At 37.1% G+C, this 24,831-nt stretch overlaps 1 protein-coding gene and 1 long non-coding RNA gene across 3 annotated transcripts in view; both read right to left on the reverse strand.

The window, feature by feature from the left end:
* Window positions 1–1,141: 1,141 nt before the first annotated feature.
* Window positions 1,142–24,831, reverse strand: part of LOC138691602 (uncharacterized) — a 60,569-nt gene continuing 36,879 nt past the window's right edge. The window contains exon 4 of the mRNA XM_069813733.1: window positions 1,142–1,706. Coding sequence (XP_069669834.1) covers window positions 1,349–1,706 — 358 coding nt within the window. The 3' untranslated portion in view covers window positions 1,142–1,348. The remainder of the gene's footprint in view (window positions 1,707–24,831) is intronic.
* LOC138691597 (uncharacterized) lies at window positions 6,709–12,688 on the reverse strand. Of its 2 annotated transcripts, XR_011329927.1 has the most exons (7): window positions 12,479–12,686; window positions 12,192–12,351; window positions 11,072–11,228; window positions 10,715–10,965; window positions 10,327–10,452; window positions 9,893–10,100; window positions 6,710–9,670 (listed from the first exon to the last, which is right to left on the reverse strand). It is a non-coding gene; the product is annotated as an uncharacterized lncRNA (long non-coding RNA). The 2 variants fall into 2 exon arrangements; XR_011329926.1 differs by having other exon boundaries at window positions 6,709–9,670; window positions 12,192–12,688.

A 24,831-nucleotide genomic window follows, 5' to 3' on the forward strand; every position in this document is an offset into this window, starting at 1 on the left:
TTATCCCCTTCATATCATTCAGACGCTAAATAACCTAGATGTTGATACAGCGTCGTAAAATAACCCAATAAAACAAAAAAAAAATTATGGTGGTATGCATCGTACCTTAAACCTATTCGGGAACATTATCATTTGCCATCGACATCGCCTTCTCACTGTGCGTATTAGTAATATGCGTTAAAAGAGAGGTATGTTGACGTTTTCATGGTCGAGGAAAAGATTGAAAAAGCGAAACGTAGTTGAGCTTTTTTAATTTCCGAGAACATCAAAACAAACATACCGCTCGTGTATCGTACATTATTTTGTGCGAAGATCGTTTGTTATATACCTGAAAGACGAATTTCTAATTAGTTGCAATGAAATTTCCATGATTGTTTCTGTTTAATGACGGCAACTTCGGAACACAAAAATAATTTTCTTCAACACTGTTGCTATAAAATAGTTCCTGTGTTTACTATACTCCAGCAGGCCGTGACATACGTGACTTTTTTTTCCCCCTGTCTATAAATGCGAACTTAAAACAGACGGTAAGGTTATGTAATGATTTATTTTTCATTTTAATATTTTAACAATATTATTTATACAACATATTGCAGTAATAACATCGGCATCTGGAATCTTGTTGATTTTTTCACGCCTTCCTTAATGTTATGTGCATAAGGAATGCAATAATTTTCGTGGAATAGTAGCCTTTACTTAATTTTTGCAAATATTTAAAAACAATAATTAACATTGCAATTTAGGTGAAATTGCAGTGGTAAGTTTCCAATTTATAATTATTACTAAGTTAAACGTCTCTAAAAAATAATATGTTCAAAGCCTAAAGCAGTAAAATGTATGTGACGCATAAGCGGAAAGAAGAGGGAATTTGTTATGTGTGTTACGTTGGGAATACTGAATGTGGTATTTCACACTTACCGCGTATTGGTTCTGTGCGGAAAACAAGCAAATACGCACGATCTCGCACAAACATAAATGCCTTTTAAGATTAGACAGAGTTCCGGAACTCTTACCACAGAGATTGCACTTGTATGGCTTCTCGCCTGTATGTACGCGCAAATGTATTTTTAGTGACGCTGATACAACGAAGGATTTTTCACAAAAATGGCATACGAACGGCTTCTCTCTCGTGTGTGTGAGAACATGGTGTTTAGACTTTCCAAATAAGAATAACAATTACCACAAACATAACAACTGAACGTTTTATCGACGGCGTGTGTGCGTGCAACATCCCTTTTGAGAAGGACGGAATTCGAATAGTATTTTCCACACACATTACAACTGCATTGCTTTTCAACGGCTTCCGTGCATTTATGCCCTCTCAGACTATGCGAAAAAGAGAAACTTTTTAAACAAATATTGCAATTGAATGGCTTCTCGCCTGTATGTCTCCTTGTATGCTCTTTGAGATATCTCGATTCGTAAAATTTTTCCCACACACAACGCAACTGAATGGCCTCTGGCCCGTGTGAACGTTCGTATGTCTTCTTAGATTCTCCACTAGCGAGAAGTGTTTTCCACAGACATCGCAAATGAAAGGCGCTTCGCCCGTGTGAACACTTGCGTGACTTTTGAGCTGCACTGGTCCTGAGAAACACTTTCCACAAACATCGCATCTCTGCAGCTCCTTGTCAGCAGGCTGCTGCTCATCTTGCGCGATATTGTCGCAGCAACCCGGCACTAGATTCTCACCATTAACTGCAATGCTGTGAAGAAGAGGTTTTAATATAAACTATCTATTCTATACCAATAATAAATCTGTAACCGAAATTTTTCTGGTAATTTACGCTTTACCAAAAACACTTGGCCCCAACATGTGTAATTAACCATCCTGAAACCGAAAGTCGCTTTTCTGAAATTTTTGTTTGTATGTCTGTCTGTCTGTCTGCATTTTTGTTAACTTTTCACGTGATAATGGCTGAACGGATTTCGATGAAAATTCAAATATAAGTTAAGTTCGTTGTAGCTTAGATTTTAGGCTATATGGCATTCAAAATACTTTATTCAAAAGGGGGGTTATAAGTGGGCCTGAATGAAATAAATCGAAATATCTCGCTTATTATTGATTTTTGTAAAAAATGTTACATCACAAATGTTTCTTTAAAAATGATTTCCGATAGTTTCATTCTATGCAACATTTTGATAGGACTGATATTTAAGGATATTCAAGACTTTTAAAATAACAATGCAACACATTTTCTACACCGCCTCAGATTATAGCGTTGATGTTCATACAGTAACTCTATGAAAAATGCAGAAACATATCTTCAACATAATACGTAACAAAACACATCTTTACCTATTAAATATGTGCCAATCAGCCTAAACTCAGTAAACTTTAAATCCTGTAAATACGAAGTGAAAAGAAACATGTTTATAACTAATTTATTACAAAATAAATAATATTAATAAATAAACCTTGAAAACCAACAAGGTGAGTGTGTGCACGTACAAATTCTACTGTAGCAGACATTCCGAATCTTCAACGAAACTGCAACATTTATGGGATCACAAAACAGCTGTTTACAATGAACTTGAAAATCAACGGCATATCTTTATTGATATAGCAGGCGAGACCAACAATTTGGCCAAAGGAGTTCGAGGTCCTACGCTGAATTCTGCTTCAAATGGCTGAGGGAAGACCCCGGAAAAAGCCCAACCAGGATTTGAACCAGGATCCGTTCATTACGCTGTCCGTCACCCCACTGTGTAGAGTGCAATGCAGTGAACTGAGTACTCTAGCTTCCTGCAAATTGTAACCTTTTTGTTCCACTTTACATTTGCACAGTCAGCTACGTAGACTACTTCTAGATATTTAATCATTTTTCTTAATCACTAATATATACTGCATTGGTACGTTTTGTGAAGATTGTGATATTTCTCTCATTCTTCTTGCACTTGTGCTTTTTTTTTATAAGTATCTGTAATTTTATTTCAATTTTTTATTTGTCTCTTCTTTCTGCATTTGTTTCTTGTATATGTCTATTTGCATTCTTGAGATGTAGTGGTAGAGAAGGCCTGATGGCAGCTCTGCCAGATTAAATAAAACAAAAAGTAAATGAAGGAGGGAATAAATGAATTAATAAATAGATAAATTAGTGAATAAATGAATAAATAAATAAGTAAATAATTAAAACAAAACAATAAGTTATTAAAAATTAATAAACATATAAATAAGTAAATAAATAAACAAAATAACGCGCTAGAACATGAAATGCTTACACAAGACAGAAGTCCTGTTACATGTATCACTGCATGAAGTAAAGAAAGAGTAGCAACACATCTTGGTATACTATTTATGTATTAGTAAGCAAACTGAATTCTAATAAATATTATTCAATTTCTATTTGTCAGTATTTAATACACGTCAAGATATAAAATAATAGGCCTAATCTTCTTTTCTAATATAAATGTAAGAAATAATAATATCTTAAAGATAGAAGATGTGAAAACGTTCGCATCTTGTATTGTATCGGTATTTCAACGTACTCGTGCGCTTGCGTATTGTCGTGCCGACGTCATCAACAATGGCCGACAGACACGACAAGACGGATCGTTTCCATGGAAACACTGTGGTTTGCTTTTCTCGGAAGAATAGTTCGGTATGTTCGGAATGCGAACTGCGTTTCATTTGCTGAAGAAGGGAGGCTATCCCTTCACGGGGGCAGCTGCATTTGCTGGGGGCTCTCGTATGGGAGCCTTCCAGACGGCGGGAAGACCTGCGTATGCGGTTGGACCGCGGAAGGATGGACCAGCGGTAGCGGAAGGCGGGCCCCGTTTTTCGTTCGGAAAGCCCGATTTGGTCAAAATTGTGGGGATCGTTGGGGCGATAGGGCTGGGGGGCTACTACCTCTGGAGTAGTGGCAGTCCAGGGGACAGGAGGGGTGCCTCCACGCCCCCTGAGCCTGTCCCTCCGCCTTCATCGCCTGAGCCTTCCCCAACATACCCTCGGTACTGTACAAAATTCAAATACTTTTATGCTCCCCCCTGCACTGAAATACACCCACAACAAGTGAGACGACGATCACGCCGCTCACGCCGCACACACCCACCGCCATCTTCACCACCTACACCAGTACCGCCACTACCCCCGCCTCCCCCCCATGGTATCCTCAGGGGTACTGAGAAAGACCAGGGGGCCGACCGACCGCGCCCGAGGGTCACGTTTGACCTTCCTCCTGAGGACCCTCAGGGGGAAGCGATGGCGGGACCTTCTACAGCGGACGGCCTAGGCACTGACACTACCCCCCACACAATACAGACGACAGTCCTCCCCAGTCAAGTCGGCAGGATGACAGTGACGACTCTGACTCTGGCATGATGTCGGAGGAACAGAGACCATTTGAACCCTTTCGACTTTGGAAAAAAACCCCGAACGAGGAAGCTTTGGAAAAAGTTTTCGAGTATTCTAGAAAACCGTCTGAACGGAAGTAGGGGAACACTTCCGCGGCTGCGGTCCTGGATCCAAATTCTGGTCGACCTGGTTGGCGAGTTGGTATAGCGCTGGCCTTCTCTGCCCAAGGTTGCGGGTTCGATCCCGGGCCAGGTCGATGGCATTTAAGTGTGCTTAAATGCGACAGGCTCATGTCAGTAGATTTACTGGCATGTAAAAGAACTCCTGCGGGACAAAATTCCGGCACACCGGCGACGCTGATATAACCTCTGCAGTTGCGAGCGTCGTTAAATAAAAAACATAACATTTTATACAGTCGACCTGGTTGGCGAGTTGGTATAGCGCTGGCCTTCTCTGCCCAAGGTTGCGGATTCGATCCCGGGCCAGGTCGATGGCATTTAAGTGTGCTTAAATGCGACAGGCTCATGTCAGTACATTTACTGGCATGGAAAAGAACTCCTGCGGGACAAAATTCCGGCACACCGGCGACGCTGATATCCCCTCCTTTTGCGAGCGTCGTTAAATAAAAAACATAACATTTAGGCCTATATATAGTCGAACTGGTTGGCGAGTTGGTATAGCGCTGGCCTTCTACTCCCAAGGTTGCGGGTTCGATCCCCGGCCAGGTCGATGGCATTTAAGTGTGCTTAAATGCGACAGGCTCATGTCAGTACATTTACTGGCATGTAAAAGAACTCCTGCGGGACAAAATTCCGGCACACCGGCGACGCTGATATAACCCCTGCTTTTGCGAGCGTCGTTAAATAAAACCAAATGTAAAAAAAAAATAAATAAATAAAAAATAAAAAAAAATACAAAAATTGCAAACCACAAAAATTGAATGCACTGCCCAATGGTAGGGAGGTTGGGATGGGCAGGGCGGAACTCGACATGCAGCCACCTCCACGTGGTGAGTTCTGGGTTGTTTCAGTTCATACGGAATGAAACAAGCGAAGAGCTGCATCTCAACTGTGAAAGGTGGTACAAAAATTCATACAGGGTGGAAGATGTTCGATAACAGTAAGTTCACGCACTAAGTGCTTAAGATTAAAAGAACAGAAGCTTCCTTCTCCATTTCTTTATTTTTATTTAGTAAGAAATCGATTTTGTTCGTAGGAAAGATCGCTATATCGCAGTGAATTCAGTAGCAGTTGCAACAGACGGCAACACTCTTCCCTGCAGCACAGATGGCAGTCACGAGGAGATCGCCCTCAACCCTGTACCCGCCGTGCTCTGGCTTAAGATGAATGTAACAAAAACATTATCGTCGTTGTTCCTACAATATCTCCTATGTGCAAAACATAATTTTTTTCAGTAGGAAGAATAAACACATTTATTAGTGGGATTTTGTTCATTTATTTATTCTACACATTTAAATACAATCTCTGTGCAGTCAGACTACATAATTGATAACAATAATCTACGCTTAATAAGCCAGCGTGTCACAACTACAAAAATATATGCTTAATATTCACATAGGAGATTACATGTTCCTCTACTTCACATGGGAGGAATTGCATTGCATAGGCTATAGTGAGGATCACGTAAGTTCAGTTCCCAAACAGCAAATATTTCCGCCTTGTCAGTGTTGCCAACTGTTACCAGATATCACCACATGTAGTAAAATCACGATCCTATGTACTGAATGACTTCTTTACTCACCGTACTTTACCTTAATGTTGGAAGGTTATTCTAAATAGTTTCAATAATAATGAGAAATGTATTGCTATGTTCTATTCTTTTATTCCTTTACATTATTATTAGTATTAGCATTAATAGGTTACTAGACGTAAATATACAACAAAGTATAGTATATAATATTCAAGAATCAAATCTGTTCCAAGACCAATTAAATTATTGTCACTTCACTTCAAAGATTCCAGCGTACATATACTGTACTTCCTAAAGGTAGATAAATTAATAACCAATTGACTTTTGGTTGGAATTCGAATGAACTTCTGATTATCATTTGAAATTAGTAAGGAAATGGATAATACAACTATGCTAAAACTGAAATAATAATAAATCAACTTACAAAAATAATTTTGGTCCTTAAAAGCCATAAGTAATTTCACTTCTAGATACCTTTTTAAAGATTTCATTTGTTTGTAAATTGCTTAATAATGCTACACTTACACTTATTATTTCTGCAACTCCACGTCTGTCATTGAAAAAATGTATGATACATAACTGTGAAGTCTCTTTTTGGCTCTTGTGTCCTAAATTTAAATAAGAAAAAGCAAATGATTCAAGAAATGTGAGCTGGTGAAAATTAAATACTCAATTAATAAAATAATTACTACCAAAAGAATATTTTATTAATTCTATACAAAAGATGGATTACACAGAACAGATGGCCAGAAATCATAGATTTATACACAACATACAGCATGAAACGATCATCAAAAAATGCTTTTTGTACACAATAACATCTTTCAAACGAAGTGAAATAGCCAATAAGTTCAATAAATATTATGCTAATAAGTAATAACTATAATTAACAATTATCTACAAGCTGTGAAAGGGAATAAAATAGTATATTGTTGAAATTAGGGGGTTATGGTTTATTACGTGTATTTATAATTTTAATTACTTTTACTACATTTAATTATATTTTAATTTCTATTAGATTAGTTGGTGGTGTGGTTGTTAGTTTTATCTGTGTACGTCAGACTATTAAGGAAAAACTGAAAGAAATATTAAATCTACTATCTACTTTATATAACAATATTTAATCAAGAACTGAATATTACTATTAATTTAATAACATAAGACCCAAAACATCTCCAAGTCCAGACAATACTCATGCTGATTTTCTTAAACATGTTGGCAAACAAGCAAACTCACTACTTTTATCTTGTAATCTCATCTAAAATACAATATCTGTCTGGAGAAAATCTATCATAACATCAATTTTGAAAAGCAATTATTCAACTAATATCTTTTCGAGTTATCGACAGATACCACTTACTAGTATGATAGCCAAAATTATGGAAGAGATGATTTCATAGATTGAATTGGTTCCTGGAATCTAGTAACTAACTTTCATTTTATTGGGTTGACGTTAGAGAATTGCATTCAACAAATGGACAGATTTTAAATTTTAGTCAAGATATTAAAGATATTTTAAACAGAAAACAAAACAACTTAACAATTTTAATTTATTTTCAAGGATCATATGGCTCTGTAGATATAAATCACTTAAGAAATTGCAAACTTAGGGTGTCCATGATAAAGTGTTACACTGGGTCAGTGACTTGATTATTTGATTCATTGTCACAAATATGTAAATAGAGACAGATTCATCTGGGCTTCCCACATTATTGTTTTCAGGAATACATTTTCCAATATTAATGTCGATGGTCTAACTAAAGAAATAGATCTTATGATAATCTCATCATTTGCAGATAATATGGTTGTCTAGAACAAAAAATCACAGTCCACAAATATTAATAAACTGAGCCAAAATCCCAACAGACTTTTTGACTCTACTTGGAGAACTCAAACTTGCTCAATTAAGGGAAACTTTACTAATAAAACACAATCCCAAGTTATTTCAAAATGAATAGTATATAAGTTAACTTTAACAGATGATGTTAAGAAATGTGATACTTCTCCAGACATTTTAAAAATCATTAGAAACGATAAATGATCTGGTCAGTGAGTGACTACATACAGTATTTTTTATAGATGGATCCTGTTTACCAAGCCATAGATGTAGTGGTGTTGTAGTACAATACCAGTATATTCCCTTTTACAGGGAATTATATTCAAACACTTGTTTGCCCCATTTTAACCGTGACAACGCTTTTTAGCTTTTTAAACATTCTGGTTATTGTATTGTGTTTGTGTTTAGTGAAAGATTTTAGATAAGGGCGCAAATAGCCATAGTAGCTGACGCGCCCTTTTTAAACGCCACTAACTAACTAACTAACTAACTAACTAACTAACTAACTAACTAACTAACTAACTAACTAACTAACTTCAAACACTGACTAATTTGGTAGTGAAAATTTAGATACACTTTTAAGCTTACAAAATCTCCAGTATCGACTTCATAAATCTGAGAAGGCTGTCATACTATCAGATTCAAAATCAGATGTTCTTGCTGCAGTAATGGACGTAACAGCATGAAATCTCAATATTTTACAGTGTTTTAATATTTTAAGCAAAATGGTCGAATTACATCGACGACTGGTACTTCCGTGGATCCATGAACTTTATGGAGTGGGAGGTAATGAGGTAGCTGAAAGGTAGCAAAATTACTGTAAGGTTATCTATACCTGCATCTTACCACACTGTTAAAAGAATAACAAGATCAGAACATGACAATGTGGTAACAAAAATCGGAATGATTCTAAAGCAAATGAAAAAATTGCAATAGGCCATCCGGCGTCTGCTCCACGATGGAGGAAAATCCTCAGAAGAAACCAACTAATCAGACCAAATGGGGGATCCAAACTACCCTCGAGTGCAGCTCTGAATTTGCAGGCCAACGAGTCTACTGACTAAGCTACATTGGTGGCTCCACTAAAAATATGAAGTACATGGCACTCAGATTATTAAATTGACAAACCTAAACAATTATTCATCAGTTAAGCTATAAAATATAATACATAGCAAGCAAGTTAATTCAATTTAAAAGTATAAACAATTCAATCAGTTGAAATATACAGAAACTGATAATAAATATCATGCAAATTACTTCACATTACAAGCATAAACAATTCATCACTTGTGGTATACAGCCTACTATTTAATTTACAGCACATACAATTCATCAGTTAAGCTATAGACCTACAGTCTACTATTCAATTTACAGCATATATAATTCATCAATTAAGCGAAACAAAAATATAGTACAATACATAGTAAAAATAATACACCTAATTTAATAACTGAACTTCTATGAAAATCTACAGTGGCAGTACTCATATTATCACAGGCCATGATTGTCTCAAATATTTACAAAGAACTGATATTTCAGAATCTCCCCATGCCATTTCTGAAATCTCAATGAAGATATGGATCATTGTCTTGACTGTTTAACTTTACACAGCTTTCAATCATCTGGTTAAATATTGGAGTGCAAGATAACAAATGACATCAACTGCTGAACACTTGGTATCAATCAACCAACAACTTCATTACATTAAAGGGGAAAAAAAACTGAAAGAATTAATTGTATATAGACACAACACATAAGACAAGGCAGCTTCAGAACAGTAATTGGCAAGGCTCTGTTGTTTTAGGATTCTTATGTAGATTCAATTTCACCTGAAAGAAAAAAGTAGCATCTATAAGTAGTAGTAGTAGTAGTAGTAGTAAAGATAATAATAATAATAATAATAATAATAATAATAATAATAATGACTGTAAAGTATGGAAATTAATATTGCAATGTAATATCAAAAGGTGATTTCACACCATCAACTCTTATCATTTAGTACAACTCTTATCATTTAGTACAACAAATCTATTATATTCAGTTGCAATCACCAGTAGCTGTTCTTTCCTCCATTTTGTTGTTGGCTGATTTTTCACAAGTCTGCTATGATATGCAGCATTATCCATGACAATAACGCATTGCCCTAATGTTCTCAGGTCAACAACTGTGTTTGCACCCACTTCTCAACTACAGGGCTATTCATAGCACTATGGTAGTCCTGACTTTTCTTTCAATTGCATGAAAAAATTAAATCAGCACCTGCAATAAAAATTATACCTGGGCATATAATTACGTCACATGAATTCACAGCATTTAAATAAAGAAAATAAAACATAACATAACATAACATGACATGACATGAGATCCTCTTTGGTGAAAGGCTTTCCCACGTTTTTATTTAGTCACCAATTTTTATATTTTTGTACCCTGATTTAAAAAATTACTCTTGCCAAATTTACGTAAAATATAAATCAATATAACTTACCGAGTATAAATCCACCTTTCGTTCCGGCATCTAATCTTCCACCCTCATTTGTTGGTCTATGAATAACACCATTCATGTCACTGGAAACTTCACCTGGTTTATTTCATGAATAAGTGGGTGATCATACTTAAAAAAACAGAGAGAGAAAAGCAATTCACATTGACACTCTAAGAGACACAAAAATTTTAAAGACAGGAAAACCGTTCAAGAATTTTATAACTAACCTCTAGTTATAATATGAAACTATTAATTGCAAAACATGTTGTTCCCACCTGAATTCATTACTAGTAGCCTATATTAATTGCAATTTCATATTCCACATAAGTGTTAATCTATTTGTTAGTAAAAAATTCAATCACTCAATGTCTCACAATACATTGAAATTTACCATTCATAAAAATCCAAGTCTCATCCAAGAATACTACGGGTTTAGGGTTCTCACGCTCCACATTTCTTATATATTCTCTTAAAAACGAATAACATCACTTTCTCATACATGTGTATAAGGATCCCCTTTGCTCCATAGAAATTTCATCTCTTTCAAAATTTTTTTCACCGATGATAAGGATACTCTAAATAAATATGTTTCATAATCATCATTCATATGTTCCAGAACTTTTGCTGCTGTTAGTACTTCCCCTGTAACAGTAAATGAAAATTATGCCATATTTTTATACATAGGCCTATGACTAATATCAGAATTACATTGCATAAATCAACACAATAATTCCTGTAACTTCCCTACCTTTATGTAACTTGTCATAAATAAATCTCGCAATTGCATCTTCCGTAAAATCATCAGCATCAGTCACTGGATGTTTACGTAGTCTATGTTTTCCTAGTGTCACGAGTGGGGTCCCCTTGTGTGAATTGATCACTTTCGTGGCTGTAGTTAAGCCAAGCTGTAATAACAAACAATAACATAATACTTCTAAAAATTGTTATATCATAAAATTCATGCATAATACCAACATTTACAGCTATATGAATAGAAAATGATCAACATGTTAGGTTGGGTCTACGATAGGTTTAAGTAGGCTAATATTTAGGTAATTCTCCAGAAAAGCTACACCAAAGAAGGCATAATTTTATTTTGTTTAATTGATTTCTGTGATATTTACATAGTGATGAACACGTGGTTTTAGTGCACAGCCACAAATACTTTCAGCACAAAAATCCTTTGACACTTACCTGTATATTCTAATGCATTGTTGTAGTCCCTCCCTCAAACTTGTTGCTAATTACCAATATAACATGCGAGAGGTCCAGGACGAAGAGAAATGGTTAGTTTCCCAGTAGTGCGTCCTCATCCTCTCGAGTGTTATATCTTAACAAGTACTTTGGGTGGGGTAGCTTTTCTGAAGAAACACCATATTTAATATTACTTAGACCAGTCATGAATAAATTATTCAGCCAGAGTCAACGTTCCTATGCTTTATAGAGTATGTTATATAGTTATTATATAAAACTGAATTATTTTTAAGCACCATAACAGGCCAACATTCATGTAATATTTGCTGCAATATCAAGTTAATAATTACAATATGACTTGTATTTTCTTCGGCCGATGTGGCATGTAAATTGTGATCTGAACGGTTAATTTAATACCAAAAGAGAAAACTGGAAATTTACTTTCGTGCTGTTTGATTACTTGTTCGTCTAATTTGTAAATGTATTTAAGCTATCACCTACTGCAGTATTACAGTATCTTAAATGTATTTAGTTTGGCAATATGAAAATCACTGACTTGATTAAACATTAGGCCTAACCTAAAAATTTGTTTTGTTTGACCACAATCATGAAATTATTAGTGCAAACTCCTAAAACTGAATACCACTTTGAAATGTATGCTTAAGAATACTTACTCCTAATAATTGTCCTATTCTGGTTGTAATTGCTGTCTCCGTTAGCATAATTCCTTCTTCATTACCTTCTTTCTTCAACTCATTATACACGTGAACTACAGATTTCTGAAGCGTACTCTGAATGCCACACATTTTCTTCCTTGGAGGAGTCACTGCAACACTATTTCATTTTTTTGACATAGTAATAAAAATCTAAACACGAAAGAAATTCATTAAAATTTGAAATAATATTTCTATCCATTACCCACGTGCATTATCACGCCCAAGTATATTATATTCATTCGTACTTATCTGACTATTCTTGAATTATAACCACAACGCAACACATAACATAACTATAATGTATTAATATTAATACTAATATTAATTAATTATTAATAAGTTCGAATTTCACTATCTTCCAGTAACCGGCTGAGAAATCTAGTACAATTTTAATTTCATGGAACTCCAGTACCGGCAAATATTGTCGATATTTGCCTCAGCTGCCAACATACCGGTTACAAAATCACTACCATTTATAGTATTTGTCAGTATCGAAATTAGAAACGAAGTTGGCAAAAGAAAATTCAACCTTCAAACTAGAAAATCACCATAATCCACTAGCATTTGTAGTAATGGGGGAAAAATGGTTAGGTTTCACCCTTAGGGTATCAAGTTACCTGGTCTTCCCTATACAATATAACAAGCGGTAGTAACGCGTATACAGTTACAATGAGACTCACAAATTGAGTTTAATTAAACAATTTAAATTGTTCAAAGTGTAATATTTTTTGATGTGTATTAAGAGTCATAAAGCGAATAGCACTCGACCGTCTGCGCCATGCAGACCGACTACTTCACTTTGCTTATCCCCTCTTCTACTTTGTGTGTCCTCATTTTCACAGCTCTCCGTATATAAATATTAGAGATATTTATATTTAGTTGGTACTATTCTAATACACGCTTCTATTGTGACGAGAAACGACCAGTAGATTTTATCCAGTGTCCTCTCATTCAATGCAAGCTTGTTCTGCTTTAAAACTCCAAGTTGAGAAATTAAAATCTGTAGTTTGAAGTGATCCCCATTCGAGGTAGGATGCAAAAAGACTGGAAAATACTCCCTAATGTCGGCTTTAGGCATAGTAAAGGTCATGTAGCACGTATGGGCGAATCCAGAAATACATATAGAGTGTTAGTTGGGAGACCGGAGGGAAAAAGACCTTTGGGGAGACCGAGACGTAGATGGGAGGATAATATTACAATGGATTTGAGGGAGGTGGGATATGATGATAGAGACTGGATTAATTTTGCTCAGGATAGCGACCAATGGCGGGCTTATGTGAGGGCGGCAATGAACCTCCGGGTTCCTTAAAAGCCAGTAAGTAAGTGCACAGAGTTATTGCTGTATCATCAGCATATTATCATTGTTCATAATTATAATGTCCCGTAACAAATATTTATTTTCATCAACGATGCCTTCGAGTAACATAATCAAGATCAGAACCGCCTCAATGTAATGCTTTACTGAAGGCAAGGCTGGATATTGGTCCCAGCGTGACGTCATCTGTGCAAGTGAGAGGGGACGATAGCTGCGCACCGCCTCGCCAGTATTCTTCCACCATGGGACATACATAAATGGGCAGGTCCTTCAATGCAAACCCAACATTCTCCAATCTGTCCTATTTTCTGTCTTCCTCTTAGTCTCCGCACATAATCCACATATCTTAATGTCGTCTATTATTTGATTTCTTCTGCCCCGAACTCTTCTCCCGTTCACCATTCCTTCCAGTGCATCCCTCAGTAGGCAGTTTCCTCTCAACCAGTGACCCAACCAATTCCTTTTTCTCTTTCTAATCAGTTTCACCATCATTCTTTCTTCATCCACTTTTTCCAACACAGCTGCATTTCTTATTCTGTCTGTTCACCACACGTTTCATTTTTCTCCACATCCACATTTCAAATGCTTCTATTCGTTTCTCTTCATTTCATCGTAATGTCCACGTTTTTTCCTCACACAGTGCCACACTCCACACAAAACACTTCACTAGTCTATTCCTTAGTTCTTTTTCCAGAGGTCCCCAGAAGTTCCTCCTTTTTCTGCTAAAAGCTTCCTTTGCGATTTTTCTTGGGAAGGATAAATGCGCTAACTTCCCATTGCTTTCCGCACACCACTGTCTCTTTCGCATCTTAATAGATCCCAGGGGCCCAAGCTTGGCGGTGAGAGAGTGGATTTGACTAATTGGGCCCTCCGGACTTCACCGAAATTCACCGCAAGTGTTAAATGTTAGTTCTATCAGGATTTTTGACCTGATCAGAACCGAGAAATCCCAATTAGCCTTTTCCCCTCGCATCCTGGACGAACTTGTACAAATCGTCAGAAAATCTTGGAGGGGGATTGGGCCACTTTTTCCGCAAATGTTTCTTTACTTGTGCCCTCGTAGTTCAGTCGGAAAAACGTCGGAATTTAGATGTAAACGACTGAGGTTCATCAATTTTTCGTCACTGCTTTTCATGTTATTGTGTTTGAAGATAGTATAATATAATAATATAAAAAGAAAAAAACTAAAACCAGTATTATGCAACTGTATTGTTCCAAACCTAATATTAAATGTATCTTATTTATGTCGCTTAAGAAAGTTAACAGAATATAAAAAATTTCAATATTATTTATACAGGATCACTAAAGAACGATAACAATATAAATGGTAAATATCGGTTTGTTTAATTAATATAAGATATTATATAATATATAATTAATTATTTAAGGCGGTCTTGGTTCTGTGTGGAGGACGGTTGAACTTCATTAGTAGAAGGGGTGGGAGTGAAGTATATTCGAAAACTCAGGTGCAATAAAATTTGAAGTAAAAATAAAATGATATCCCTGTAGTAAACCATTCGATGTGTAGATTTAAGGTTCAATTAAAGTAACAATTTTATTTCATGGGTTTGAGCTACAAAATTAATTAGGTTTCCATCACAGACATTTCATTTAAGAATATTTATATATTTGGTTAATACTAACGGATGAAGTTTGTTGAAACGAATTGAGTGAATCACAACATTTATCAGGAACACGCGTAACTTATTCCTGAGTTCGTTGTGCGCAAGAAAGTGGCTTGTATTCAGAGTGTTAAGAATCTATTTCTCTTTAGAGAGGAGATCGCTGTAAATCAAACCGTAACCCGTCTCCACCTACGCTACTTATGAAATTTATGCCCAACCAACATCTACATAAGCGATTCACGTATTTCCGGGTAGGTGAATCTAATCAGGACGCGAAGTCTAAAAACAAATTTGCTGTTGAATTTGTTGTTCGCACTAAGAACAATCTATCAGGTAGAAAAATTGTACAATGTAAAGAAATGACAAAGATTATTTTCTCACTCTTCTATACATAGCAATATAGCTGTAAGAGAAATAAGCCTACAACTAGCATCGGTCTGTTTTTTTCAGTGCGTGTTGGTAATTTGCTGGATTGTGTTTGCAAGCGGTGGGTTATATACGTTTATTTGATATTGCTTTTATTTATGTTTACTTAATTATTAGTCTTCTTACTTTATTAATACTTAAATTGCAACAGCGAAATAAATATACTCCTATGAAGAACACATCTATGCAACGAATATTGGAAACGTGTGGTTGCCCTATTTCATTTCGAAAATTGTTTCCATAGTAACATCAGAACAATGCGTTTAGGTTACAATGATAAGCAGTGTTAATGCGGAGCTTCTCCAACCGCCTCCAGTATCTCGCTGCATCTGTACTAAGAATAATAACACACATCAAACAATAAACGCTTATATTTCAGAGCATTTACACGTATCCACAAATTTAACGCTTATTTGAATGAACCGGTGCAACACTCCCCCATAATTTGATTTATGTGCTGCTACGTGTGACCCTGATTGGTGCAAGAAAATATGTTTCGAGTTGTTTCTGACTTCTGTTGGTTACTATTAAAAGATGGTTTTCTTGCCGCTGCTTTCTGGCACAGATGTTCTAACTCACTCATTTATAGTGCGTAACACAACTTCGGTATTCAGCGTAATGGATGTACCAAGGACGGACGTTCTTCTCCTTGAGTAGTAAAGTATCTTGTAAGCTAAGCTAAGCTGTGTGCACACATTACGCAGTTCATAGCTCTTGCTGTAGTGGGTTACGGATCTAATTTGTAAATTAGTGAAATAGGGACCCAATGTCTGCCATACATTTTATTGTCGAAATACCGCATTTGAATTTCTTGTTTTCTGTATGGAGGTGTCCACACCTGTGGAGTAACGGTCAGCGCGTCTGGCTACGAAACAAGGTGGCCCGGGTTCGAATCCCTGTTGGGGCAAGATACTTGGTTGAGGCTTTTTCCAGGGTTTTCCCTCAACCAAACACGAGCAAATGCTGGGTAACTTTCGGTGCTGGACCCCGGACTCATTTCACCGGCATTATCACCTTCATATCATTCAGACGCTAAATAACCTAGATGTTGATACAGCGTCGTAAAATAACCCAATAAAACAAAAAAAATGTATGGTGGTATGCATCGTACTTAAACCTATTCGGGAACATTATCACTTCCCATCGACATCGCCTTCTCACCTGTACGTAAACATACATGCCTTTTGAGATTAGACAGAGTTCCGGAACTCTACCACAGAGATTGCACTTGTATGGCTTCTCGCCTGTGTGTACGCGCAAATGTATTTTTAGTGACGCACAAACGTCGCATACGAACGGCTTCTCCCCCGTGTGTGAGCGAACATGGTGTATTAGTCTTTCCAAATAAGAATAAACTTTACCACAGACATAATAATTGAACGTTTTATCGACGGCGTGTGTGCGTGCAACATGCCTTTCGAGAAGAACGGAATTCGAATAGTATTTTCCACACACACATTACAACTGCATTGCTTTTCAAAGGCTTGCGTGCATTTATGCCCTCTCAGACTTTGCGAAAAAGAGAAACTTTTTAAACAAATATTGCTATTGAATGGCTTCCCGCCGGTATGTCTCCTTGTATGTTCTTTGAGATAACCCGATTCGTAAACTTTTTTTCCACACATAACGCAACTCAATGGCCTCTGGCCCGTGTGAACGTTCGTATGTCTTCTTAGATTCTCCACTAGCGAGAAGTGTTTTCCACACACATCGCAAATGAATGGCGCTTCGCCGTGTGAACACTTGCATGCCTTCTGAGCTGTACTGGTCCTGAGAAATATTTTCCACAAACATCGCATCTGTGCAGCTCCTTGTCAGCAGGCTGCTGCTCATCTTGCGCGATATTGTCGCAGACCCGGGCACTAGATTCTCACCAATAACTGCAATGCTGTGCAGAAGACGAGGTTTTAATATAAGCGATCTATTCTATACCAATAATAAATCTGTAACCGAAATTTTTCTGATAATTTACGCTTTACCAAATATAATTGGACCTAACACGTGTAATTAACCATCCTGAAACCGAAAATCGCTTTTTTTTTTTTTTTTTTTTTTTTTTTTTTTTAATTTTTGTTTGTCTGTCTGTATGTTTGTTACCTTTTCACGTGATAATGGCTGAACGGATTTCGATGAAAATTCATATATAAATTAAGTACGTTGTAGCTTAGATTTTAGGCTATATGGCAATCAAAGAACTTTATTTAAAAGGGGGGTTATAAGTGGGCCTGAATTAAATAAATCGAAATACGTTGCTTATAATTGAATTTTCTAAAAAATGTTACATCACTAAAGTTTCTTTAAAAATGACTTCCCATAGTTTTATTCTATGCAAACATTTTGATAGGACTGATATATAAGGATATACAAGACTTTTAAAATAACAATGCAACACATGTTCTACACCGCCTCAGATTATAGCGTTGTTGTTCATACAGTAACTCTATGAAAAATGCAGAAAGATACCTTCAACATAATACGTAACAAAACACATCATTACCCATTAAATATGTGCCAATCAGCCTAAACTCAGTAAACTTTAAATCCTGTAAATACGAAGTGAAAAGAAACATGTTTATAACTAATTTATTACAAAATAAATAATATTAATAAATAAACCTTGAAAACCAACAAGGTGAGTGTGTGCACGTACAAATTATACTGTAGCAGACATTCCGAATCTTCAACGAAACTGCAACATTTATGGGATCACAAAACAGCTGTTTACAATGAACTTGAAAATCAACGGCATATCTTTATTGATATAGCAGGCGAGACCAACAATTTGGCCAAAGGAGTTCGAGGTCCTACGCTGAATTCTGCTTCAAATGGCTGAGGGAAAACCCCGGAAAAAGCCCAACCAGGATTTGAACCAGGATCCGTTCATTACGCTGTCCGTCACCCCACGGTGTAGAGTGCAATCCAGTGAACTGAGTACTCTAACTTCCTGCAAATTGTAACCGTTTTGTTCCGCTTTACATTTGCACAGTCAGCTACGTAGACTACTTCTAGATATTTAATCATTTTTCTTAATCACTAATATATACTGCATTAGTACGTTTTGTGAAGATTGCGATATTTCTCTCATTCTTCTTGCACTTGTGCTTTTTTATAAGTATCTGTAATTTTATTTCAATTTTTTATTTGTCTCTTCTTTCTGCATTTGTTTCTTGTATATGTCTATTTGCATTCTTGAGATGTAGTGGTAGAGAAGGCCTGATGGCAACTCTGCCAGATTAAATAAATCAAAAAGTAAATGAAGGAGGGAATAAATGAATTAATAAATAGATAAATTAGTCAATAAATGAATTAATAAATAAGTAAATAATTAAAACAAATCAGTAAGTTATTAAAAAATTAATAAACATATAAATAAGTAAATAAATAAACAAAATAAAGCGCTAGAACATGAAATGCTTACACAAGACAGAAGTCCTGTTACATGTATCACTGTCTGAAGTAAAGAAAGAGTAGCAACACATCTTGGTATACTATTTATGTATTAGTAAGCAAACTGAATTCTAATAAATATTATTCAATTTCTATTTGTCAGTACAGTATTTAATACACGTCAAGATATAAAATAATAGGCCTAATCTTCTTTTCTAATATAAATGTAGGGAATAATATTATCTTAAAGATAGAAGATGTGAAAACGTGCTTGCGTATTGTCGTGCCGACGTCATCAACAATGGCCGACAGACACGACAAGACGGATCGTTTCCATGGAAACACTGTGGTTTGCTTTTCTCGGAAGAATAGTTCGGTATGTTCGGAATGCGAACTGCGTTTCATTTGCTGAAGAAGGGAGGCTATCCCTTCACGGGGGCAGCTGCATTTGCTGGGGGCTCTCGTATGGGAGCCTTCCAGACGGCGGGAAGACCTGTGTATGCGGTTGGACCGCGGAAGGAAGGGCCAGCGGTAGCGGAAGGCGGGCCCCGTTTTTCGTTCGGTAAGCCCGATTTGGTCAAAATTGTGGGGATCGTTGGGGCGATAGGGCTGGGGGGCTACTACCTCTGGAGTAGTGGCAGTCCAGGGGTCACCAGGGGTGCCTCCACGCCCCCTGAGCCTGTCCCTCCGCCTTCATCGCCTCAGCCTTCCCCAACATACCCTCGGTACTGTACAAAATTCAAATACTTTTATGCTCCCCCCTGCACTGAAATACACCCACAACAAGTGAGACGACGATCACGCCGCTCACGCCGCACACACCCACCGCCATCTTCACCACCTACACCAGTACCGCCACTACCCCCGCCTCCCCCCCATGGTATTCTCAGGGGTACTGAGAAAGACCAGGGGGCCGACCGACCGCGCCCGAGGGTCACGTTTGACCTTCCTCCTGAGGACCCTCAGGGGGAAGCGATGGCGGGACTTCTACAGCGGGCGGCCTAGGCACTGACACTACCCCCCCACACAATACAGACGACAGTCCTCCCCAGTCAAGTCGGCAGGATGACAGTGACGACTCTGACTCTGGCATGATGTCGGAGGAACAGAGACCATTTGAACCCTTTCGACTTTGGAAAAAACCCCGAACGAGGAAGCTTTGGAAAAAGTTTTCGAGTATTCTAGAAAACCGTCTGAACGGAAGTAGGGGAACACTTCCGCGGCTGCGGTCCTCGATCCAAATTCTGGTCGACCTGGTTGGCGAGTTGGTATAGCGCTGGCCTTCTCTGCCCAAGGTTGCGGGTTCGATCCCGGGCCAGGTCGATGGCATTTAAGTGTGCTTAAATGCGACAGGCTCATGTCAGTAGATTTACTGGCATGTAAAAGAACTCCTGCGGGACAAAATTCCGGCACACCGGCGACGCTGATATAACCTCTGCAGTTGCGAGCGTCGTTAAATAAAAAACATAACATTTTATACAGTCGACCTGGTTGGCGAGTTGGTATAGCGCTGGCCTTCTCTGCCCAAGGTTGCGGATTCGATCCCGGGCCAGGTCGATGGCATTTAAGTGTGCTTAAATGCGACAGGCTCATGTCAGTACATTTACTGGCATGTATAAGAACTCCTGCGGGACAAAATTCCGGCACACCGGCGACGCTGATATCCCCTCCTTTTGCGAGCGTCGTTAAATAAAAAACATAACATTTAGGCCTATATATAGTCGACCTGGTTGGCGAGTTGGTATAGCGCTGGCCTTCTACGCCCAAGGTTGCGGGTTCGATCCCCGGCCAGGTCGATGGCATTTAAGTGTGCTTAAATGCGACAGGCTCATGTCAGTAGATTTACTGGCATGTAAAAGAACTCCTGCGGGACAAAATTCCGGCACACCGGCGACGCTGATATAACCCCTGCTTTTGCGAGCGTCGTTAAATAAAACCAAATTTTCTAAAAAAAAAAAAATAAATAAATAAAAAATAAAAAAAAATTAAAAAATTGCAAACCACAAAAATTTAATGCACTGCCCAATGGTAGGGAGGTTGGGAAGGGCAGGGCGGAACTCGACATGCAGCCACCTCCACGTGGTGAGTTCTGGGTTGTTTCAGTTCATACGGAATGAAACAAGCGAAGAGCTGCATCTCAACTGTGAAATGTGGTACAAAAATTCATACAGGGTGGAAGATGTTCAATAACAGTAAGTTCACGCACTAAATGCTTAAGATTAAAAGAACAGAAGCTTCCTTCTCCATTTTTTTTTTATTTAGTAAGAAATCGATTTTGTTTCTAGGAAAGATCGCTATATTGAAGTGAATTCAGTAGCAGTTGCAACAGACGGCAACACTCTTCCCTGCAGCACAGATGGCAGTCACGAGTAGATCGCCCTCACACCCTGTACTCGCCGTGCTCTGGCTTAAGATGAATGTAACAAAAACATTATCGTCGTTGTTCCTACAATATCTCCTATGTGCAAAATATAATTTCTTTTAGTAGGAAGAATAAACACATTTATTAGTGGGATATTGTTCATTTATTTATTCTACACATTTAAATACCATCTCTGTGCAGTCAGACTACATAATTGATAACAATAATCTACGCTTAATAAGCCAGCGTGTCACACCTACAAAAATATATGCTTAATATTCACATAGGAGATTACATGTTCCTCTACTTCACATGGGAGGAATTGCATTGCATAGGCTACAATATAACAAGCGGTAGTAACGCGTATACAGTTACAATGAGACTCACAAATTGAGTTTAATTAAACAATTTAAATTGTTCAAAGTGTAACATTTTTTGATGTGTATTAAGAGTCATAAAGCGAACAGCACTCGACCGACTGCGCCATCCAGACCGACTACTTCACTTTGCTTATCACCTCTTCTATTTTGTGTGTCCTCATTTTCATAGCTCTCCGCATATAAGTATTACAGATAGTTATATTTAGTTGGTACTATTCTAATACATGTTTCTATTGTGACGAGAAACGACCAGTATATTTTATCCAGTGTCCTCTCATTCAATGTAATCTCGTTCTGCTTTAAAACTCCAAGTTGAGAAATTAAAATCTGTAGTTTGAAGTGATCCCCATTCGAGGTAGGATGCAGAAAGACTGGAAAATAGTTTCTAATGTCGGCTTTAGGCATAGTAAAGGTCATGTAGCACATATGGGCGAATCCAGAAATGCATATAGAGTGTTAGTGGGAGGGCGCAGAAAAAAAAAAGACATTCGGGAATGCCGAAACGTAGATGGAAGGATAACTTAATATTAAAATTGATATGAGGGAGGTGGAATATAACAGACACTGGATTAATCTCGCACAGGAGAGGGACAGATAGCGGGCTTATTTGAGGGCGACAATGAACCACCGGGTTTCTTAAAAGCCGTAAGTAAGTATATAGGTCATGTTACATGTTTGATCATTGAATGAGCAGGCAGTATAAGCATCTGACAAAGACAGTACGCATATTTACCCCACATTTCCTACTTTGTTTTTTATTGCAAAACAAAATTTTGGCTATAAGTAAACTTAAGGTGTATTCAATGTTGCGACTGGAGTATCTACAATTTAGCCATTCATTGCAAAGTATCGGCTCAAGTAGGTAATCTAAAAACCTGGAGTTATTTTTCACTGCAAAGACATGCTACAACGTCAATAATTTTGTATGTATGTATTTTCAAATTATACCGGTACTAAAAACTAATTTTACATAATTCGCATACACAAATCTCTATGTTGTTTATAAAATGAAATTGAAAATTGTAATACCAGGATCAAATTCTAGCGAGGAATAGATAGACAAAAACATAGAAAAGTCACAATATACATACTTTGTAGACTAACATTTAAAGACCAGAATAAGATATTTAACAAGTAGGATACATAAAGATGAAAAAAATAATATGTTATAATTTGAGATAAGTTATATAATAAATTTGAGAAGTAAGAAAAGATTATGTTGAGAATGGAGATGGACTATTATATTATTATTATTATTATTACTATTATTATTAGCTCCGTTGGTAGAGCAGCTGGCTACGGACTGAAAGGTCCGGGGTTCGATCCCAGGTGGTTACAGGATTTTTTCTCGTTGCCAAACTTGTAGAACAGCCTCGAGGTTCACTCAGCCTCCTATAAAATTGAGTACCGAGTCCTTCCCGGGGGTAAAAGGCGGTCAGAGCGTGGTGCCGACCACACCACCTCATTCTAGTGCCGAGGTCATGGAAAGCATGGGGCTCTACCTCCATACCCACAAGTGCCTTCATGGCATGTTACGGGGATACCTTTACCTTTATTATTACTATTATTATTATTATTATTATTATTATTATTATTATTATTATTATTAGTGTCATTAGCAGCAAATCATATAGGCCTAGATATATTAACGAAAATATAACATTGACAGAAATTATATAATGTACTTAGAGAACAAATAAACTTGTTTTAAAATACATTATACATAATATAAACTAGGGAACTCTGTCCTATGACTACTTAAATCTGGAATTGAAAATTTCATTACTACAAAACGGTAATTCTAGCTGAAGTTTTATTATCGAATAATATAGACATGGGCCATTATTTGCACTAGAGGTATGTACAGTTGTCAAAAGAAAAAGTGGCCGCTCTCCAGAAGCAAAGTTCCCTTCGGGTATCTTCGCTACAATTCGGAGACAGGCGATGTTACATGTTGTTGTACCACGTTGCCTGATATCTACAGTGATAATTCAAGTAATCTTTGTGGTACCTACTTAATAGCGTAATGGTAGCGTTCCTGCCTCTTATGCAGAGGTCCTGCGTTCGAATACAACCAAGTGCTTTTTATGTTCTTTTTTGTATTGTTTTTAAGACAGAGATACAAAACATACATAATTGCTACAATAACTTCATAAAAGTAATACACTTGTTAAAGTCTTTCTCACGGCAGTAGAAACATTTGAATATATGCATTTACAAATATATTGCATATTATGGATGTGGAAATAATAATAATAATAACAATAATAATAATAATAATATTATTACTATTATTATTATTATTATTATTATTGTTATTATTATAATTATTGTGCTTGTCCATTAATTTATTTTCACCTTCAGTGCACAGAGTCCGTATAGGTCAGTTTCTATCTGATGCTTTTCCAATTCACTGCGGGCTAAAACTGGGAGATGCACTATCACCTTTACTTTTTTACTTCGCTTTGGAATATGCCATTAGGAAAGGTCATGATTACAGGCAGAGTTTGGAATTGAACGGGTTACATCAGCTTCTTGTCTATGCGGATGACGTGAATATGTTAGGAGAAAATCCACAAACGATTAGGGAAAACACGGAAATTTTATTTGAAGCAAGTAAAGCGATCGGTTTAGAATTAAATCCCGAAAAGACAAAGAATATTGTACGAAATGGAAATATACAAATTGGAGATTTATCCTTCGAAGGGGTGGAAAAATTCAAATATCTTGGAGCAACAGTAACAAATATAAATGACACTCGGGAGGAAATTAAACGCAGAATAAATATGGAAAATGCGTGTTATTATTCGGTTGAGAACCTTCTATCACATAGTCTGCTGTCAAAAACTCTGAAAGTTAGAATTTATAAAACAGTTATATTACTGGTTATTCTGTATGATTGTGAAACTTGGACTCTCACTCTGAGATAGGAACATAGGTTAAGGGTGTTTGAGAATTAGATGCTTAGGAAAATATTTGGGGCTAAGCAGGATGAAGTTACAGGAGATTGGAGAAAGTTACACAACACAGAACTGCACGCATTGTATTCTTCACCTTACATAATTAGGAACATTAAATCCAGACGTTTGAGATGGGCAGGGCA

This window comes from Periplaneta americana, chromosome 16 (assembly GCF_040183065.1).
Source record: "Periplaneta americana isolate PAMFEO1 chromosome 16, P.americana_PAMFEO1_priV1, whole genome shotgun sequence".
Taxonomy (NCBI): domain Eukaryota; kingdom Metazoa; phylum Arthropoda; class Insecta; order Blattodea; family Blattidae; genus Periplaneta; species Periplaneta americana.